This window comes from Myotis brandtii, unplaced genomic scaffold (assembly GCF_000412655.1).
Source record: "Myotis brandtii unplaced genomic scaffold, ASM41265v1 scaffold658, whole genome shotgun sequence".
NCBI classification, from domain to species: domain Eukaryota; kingdom Metazoa; phylum Chordata; class Mammalia; order Chiroptera; family Vespertilionidae; genus Myotis; species Myotis brandtii.
Genome location: NW_005370558.1, coordinates 1,013,407 through 1,019,270, shown reverse-complemented (window position 1 = coordinate 1,019,270; position 5,864 = coordinate 1,013,407). Strand labels below are relative to the sequence as shown.

The following is a 5,864-nucleotide window of genomic DNA, read 5'->3' as shown; positions in this document are numbered from 1 at the left end:
CAGCCCCAGAGACCCCTTCCATACCTGTCGCTCTCTTCTCATCTGAAAGGCATGGCGTGGAGAGCAGGCATTTCCCAGCCTCTTCCTCTCCCTGTGGTGACTGATGCCTCCCTCTGTCAGAAGGAGAGCGCTAGGTCCTTTGGGCCTCACCTGCCCCACCCACCCCTGGGCCCTCTGCTCAGGAGCCAGTCTACCTGTGGGCTCTGCCACCACTCCCCTTCCCACCTGGCCCCCGCTTTCTCTGCCTGAGAGAAATTTCCCCTAATATCTCTATCTCCTCAAGCCCATTTCCTGCCCATCCCTTGGAGCCCAGCTAAATGCTGCCCTGGGATGGCCTGGCTAGAGGGCTCTCTACTCTCCTGCTAATGCCTGGCCTGCCCTCCTCTCATGGCCTGCTTTGGCTCATCAGGACTGAGCATCTGGCTTACTCACCCTCACCTCCACCCCCATTGCCAGAGTTACTCAGCAAATACCTACGGAGCCCCAGCCACGAGCAAGGGCCTGTGCAGGACAAGGAGGCAAAGAGTAGTAGCCAGACCCGTTCCCTTCCCTGAAGGCATTAGTCCTAAGAGGGAGAGAACCAGGTGAGGGGCCCAGGCAATCTCCCACCCACCCACTACCACCCCAGGGGACTATGAAAGCGGAAAGGGCTAGGGGAGGAGACAGCATGGAACATTCGAGGAAGTGCAGGTGGGGCCGTGGAGCAGAAGAGCATGGATAGGTTACGGAATTTGGGCTTTACCCGGAAAGCAGTGTAAACTTGGTGCTATGGAGATAGGGAAGGTGGAGCTAGAGGTGGTGGAAACAGAAAACGGTGAAAAAGTAGGGGAAGAGGGAGAGAGAGACCATTAATTGAGCATCTACTAGGCACCAGGTACTGTGACAGTTGCTTTACATACACGCTCACTCCCAGCAACCTTATGAGGTCATCATTGGCCCCATTTTGCAAATAAGGAAACAGTGACTCAGAGAGGTTAAGTAACTTGAGCAATATCAAAAAGCAAGTAGAGGGATCGGAGCTGAAATCATGGTCTGCCTGCCTCTAAAGGCCCCATGATTCCTCTCCTGCTCCCCTCACTGCCTTTCCTCCCTCCCTTCCTTCAAAACACTTTTCTAGGCACCCACCTGGGCCAGGCACTGTGATAGGCACAGTGAGCAATACCAGCTACAGGGTCCCTGCTCTGAGCCCAAATAGGTGGAGACGGAAAGGCAGATGTCCAACTCACCCGGTGCGGGGAGGGGTGGTACGGAACTGCATACACCTGGCAACCCTCCCAAACTCTCTCCCTCCCAGGGACCTCTTCATAGGCAAAGCCAGCGGCATGTGGCTTCTCTGTGATGCCTACACTAGGTGTCAAACAAAAAAGCTCTGCCAAGTGAGGAGGACCCCGGGGAAGGGCACCAATAGCCCTGTGGCCATGAGACCAGGATTTGGAGTCAGGCAGGCCTGGGATTGAGTCCCACTTCCTAACTGTGTGGCTGAGTCATGTGCCTCCTCCCCCACAGGGCTGCCAGGGGATGGGAGGCAGGGCCTGGCCCACAGCATGCTCAGCCCACCATGCCCTTCCTCTCCACTGCCTGACTCTCCCTCACGGCCAGCACCAGGGACCAACCCAAAATCTACAGCTTAACTCCAAGCAACAGCTCAGAGAACAGGGAGCACTTTCAGAGCCCGGGTGGTGGAGAGAAGCCTATTGCCGGTGAAGCGGTGGGGTCTGGAGACAGACAAAATCCAGATTCAAATCCTGGCTCTGCCTCCTCCCAGCTCAGCGGCCTTGGCCAGGCTGCTTAAATTCTTCAAGGCTCCATTTCCTTACCTGTAAAATGGTGACACAAGGAGCGAGTCCCTATAGCATAGCATTTTTGGGAGACCCTCACACAGAGGAGCCTGGCACATAATAGGCGCTCAATAAACATTCACAGTTCCTATAATCATAATGATTACTCTCAGCAGCAGCAGCTCCAGCCCCCCCCCCCCCCCCCCCCCACACACACACACATGCCACTCCAGGAGAGGGCCCTTCACACATTCTGACCCTCGCGACAGCCCGAGGATGGGGGTACTATTATCTGTACATTTCGGGAGAGGAAACTGAGGCCCCATACCAAAGGCCCTGGAGGGACTCAGCTTCCCCTAGGCTGGGTCAGTCTGGCTCACCACGTGGCCTAGGCCAAGTTGCTCCCCTGTCTGGGCTGTGCTCTCCAGGAGGGAGTCCGTCCAGTTCCGAATCTCAGGCAGCCTGGAGGGGTCAGATCTCAGGAACCAGGGTGTGGCCAGGTCTCCCCGTGGGTGCATCAAAGGCAGGGGAAGCAGAAAGCACCCTGTGTCCAGAGATTCCCCACGCCTTGTCGGGCTGCCCCAGTTCCTAAAATATCTCCTCCTTCAGGGCATGGAGTGCTGGGGGCACTGGAGGGGGGTGGGGAAGAGGCTCTTCCTCTTGACGACACTGGGGTGGACATCTGGACATCAGCTGCAACCCTGTGGCCAAAGGTCACCCTCCAAGGCCCCAGGCAGGCTGCAGCCTCCACCACTGCCCCCCTGTAGCAGACACCTTCTGTCTCTGGTGAGGGGTGATGCTGAGGCTGGATTTGGCTGGGTTTACAGTCTTCTCCTAACTCATTCTCCCGCCATCCTCCAGTCATGGGACTTTCTCCCATGTCCCTCACATGAACCTGACTGTACTCCTCTCCTGCTTAAAATCCCTCCATCCCTCTGGGATAGTACAGTCCTAGCTCCTTACCCTGCCTGTTCTGTCCCTACCAACGGACCCCTCTACCATACATACCATTTCTCCTCTCTTCCCTCCAGCCAGTCTGAACTACAGTTGCCCTTAAACAACACAGTTTAGAACTGTGCAGGTCCACTTACATGTGATTTTTTTTTTCAATAAAATACTGTACATGTATTTTCTCTTCCTGATGATTTTTTTTAACATTTTCTTTTTTTCTCACTTACCTTACAATAAGAACACATACGTAATATATTTAAACAGGAAATATGTGTTATCGACTGTTTATGTTATCAGTAAGGTTTGTGGTCAACAGTAAGCTATTAGTAGTTAAGTTTGGGGGAGTCAAAAGTTATACATGGATTGTCGACTGTGCAGAGGGTCGGTGCCTCCAAACTCCCATGTTAGTCAGGGCTCAACTACATTTGTGTTTCCCCAAACACACTCTACTCTCAGGCACCTCTATACCTGTGCTCACTGTACTTCCTACCTAGAATGCCCTGACTTCGCTATCTACCTGGCAAACTCCTTATCTACCTTTAAAACTCAGCTCACCCACACATGGATTGCCCGTTGATATCTAACAAAGGTGATATGCCCTATCGTGAGAAAAGATGGTCTTTTAAATAAATTGGACAGCCACTCAGAGAAAAGGAGTCTCGCCCTCTACGCCCACGCCGTGCCTAAGAATCTATTTCAACTGGATTTTAGATCTAAATATAAAGCCGCAAAGCAATTAAGCTTCCACAAGATAGAATAAGAGACTATACCCATAACCTCGTAGTGGGCCCAAAAACACGATGATTCAAAAAACATTCTCCATAAAGAGAAAGATTGACAGGTCAGACAGCATTAAGAGGGTGAGAATACAAGCCTCAGAGTGGGAGGAGATGTTTGCAGTGTGTATATCCGGCAGTAAACACTATCCAGAATATGTTTAAGCTCCCACAAATCAATCAGAATAAAGGCAGATAACTCGATAGAAAACTGGGAGGAAGACTTGAACAGACACTTCACAAAGAGTTCATCCCAATGGCCCACTAACCTACGAAAAGGTGTTGGACCTCATTAGTCATCAAGGAAATGCAAACAAAACCCCCAATGAGCTATCGGCACACCCAACACCAATAGTGTCGGTGCGGTGCTCATACACTGCTCCAGGAGGGTGTAGTGGTGTCACACTTTGGAAAATTACATGATTGTAGCTACTAAAGCTAATTATACACCATTTTATGACTCACAGTCGCAAACCGTATGTCCTTACCCAACAGAGAAGTATACATAGTGCATCAATAGACATGTGCAAGAGCATTCATAGCAGCACTATTCATTAGAACTGGCAACAGCCCAAATATCCATCAACAGGAGAATGGGTAAATTATGGTATTTCCACACAATAAAACGCCACACCGCAATGAGAATGAATAAAATGAAACTTCATGTAATAGCATGGACAAATCTCACCATCAAACGATGATTGAAAGAAGTCAGTAGAAAAGAATACATTCTCAATGACTCCATGCGTCCAAAGTTCAAAGACAGGCCCCACTAATCAGTGAAGGGCGTGGGAAAAAGGGTTACCTTCGAGGTGGAAGTGACTGAAATGGGGCGCAAGGGGTTCCCAGGGGACTAGAATTTCTATTTCTTGACCTGGAGGGTGTGCTCACTTTGTGAAAATTCGTTGGCTCTATAATTCTCATCTTTCTGTAAATTACACTTCAACGTAAAAGTTTATTTAAAAAACATACAAACAAAAGCCTTTATCCCAGTGTCTCCCCTGCCCCCTGGGCTGTGCTCCCCCTTTCCTTTGTACCCATCTCTGACAGCACATTCCAGAGCTGCCACGCCACCTCCCATGACTGAATGCCCACTCTGTGCCAGGCCCTGCGCCAAGAGCCTCGCTTCACCTGCCTGTTCTGCCCCTACCAACGGAGCCCTCTACGATACATACCATTTCTCCTCTCTTCCCTCCAGCCAGTCTGAACTACAGTTGCCCTTAAACAACACAGTTTAGAACTGTGAGGTAAGACACTAGCAAAGCATTCAGGTACCCACCTCATCTCATTTAACCGGATGAGGCTGGGCCATGGCCTGAGGAAAAGGAGGCATGGAGAGGTCCAGGGTCTTGCCCAAGGGCACGCAACTGTAAAGTGGAAGGGCATGCCCTCAAGTCCAGGGCCCATGCACCTACACACACATCATACGGCCTCCCATGGGACAGGAAGGTACACGTGGCGCGATACACATGCTGGGCGGGAATCACATCTACACCTCAGAGGGGTGGACAGACCAGGAGAGAGACCTGCTCCTTTGATGGACAAGCATCTCTGTAACCAGATTCAGCCTCACCTCCTGCAGAACGCTTCATGGAAGCTCTCAGACTGGGTTAAAAGCTTTCCCAGGATTCCCACAGCCCCCTCTCCAAGCCTCCCCATCCCAACTCTGTTGTTACCATCCATCACATGCCTATCCTGACACTACATTAAAGATTGGGCCTGGCCTGGCCAATGTGGCCCAGTGGTTGAGCATCAACGTATGAACCAGGAGGTCACGGTTTGATTCCCAGTCAGGGCGCATGTCTGGGTTTCAGACTTGATCCCCAGTAGGGGGCATGCAGGAGGCAGCTGATCAATGATTCTCATCATTGATGTTTCTATCTCTCTTTCCCTCTCCCTTCCTCTCTGAAATCAATAAAAACATATCTTTTAAAAAAAAGATTGGGCCTTATGTCTATACCTCCAGTACCTGGCAATGCATGGCATACAGTAGACATTAAACACGTGTGCAAGGAAGGAAGGGAGGAGAGGAGGGAAGCAGGCAGAGGGGACAAGTACAGAGCAGCTCTTTGGATCTGCGGTCGCCAACCTTTCGGACCTCACGGACCACCAGTGGTCTGCGGACCACCGGTTGGCGACCGCTGCTTTGGATCAACAGGGAGCTTCACTAATGGAGGTCAGAGCAGTGAAGGTCTCCACGTCCTGGATGGACATCAGTTCTAACCCTTGACTTGAGGCACGACCACGCCACCCATCATCCTGGGTCCATCCCCAGGCTGCCTCCAGCCTTTGCTCAAGATTTCAGCCAGCCATTTGGCTCCCTGAGGCTCTGCCCAGCTCTTCTCTGCCTCTCCCAGGT

At 51.4% G+C, this 5,864-nt stretch overlaps 1 protein-coding gene across 8 annotated transcripts in view; it reads right to left on the bottom strand.

The window, feature by feature from the left end:
- RGS3 (regulator of G-protein signaling 3) overlaps nt 1-5,864 on the bottom strand; it is a 107,198-nt gene that overhangs the window by 22,434 nt on the left and 78,900 nt on the right. The window contains exon 1 of one of the 8 annotated variants that reach the window (XM_014528914.1): nt 25-390. The exons of the other annotated variants lie outside the window; for them this stretch is intronic. Coding sequence (XP_014384400.1) covers nt 25-42 — 18 coding nt within the window. The 5' untranslated portion in view covers nt 43-390. Of the gene's footprint in view, nt 1-24; nt 391-5,864 lie in introns of those variants that run through there. 8 annotated transcript variants of the gene reach the window in all.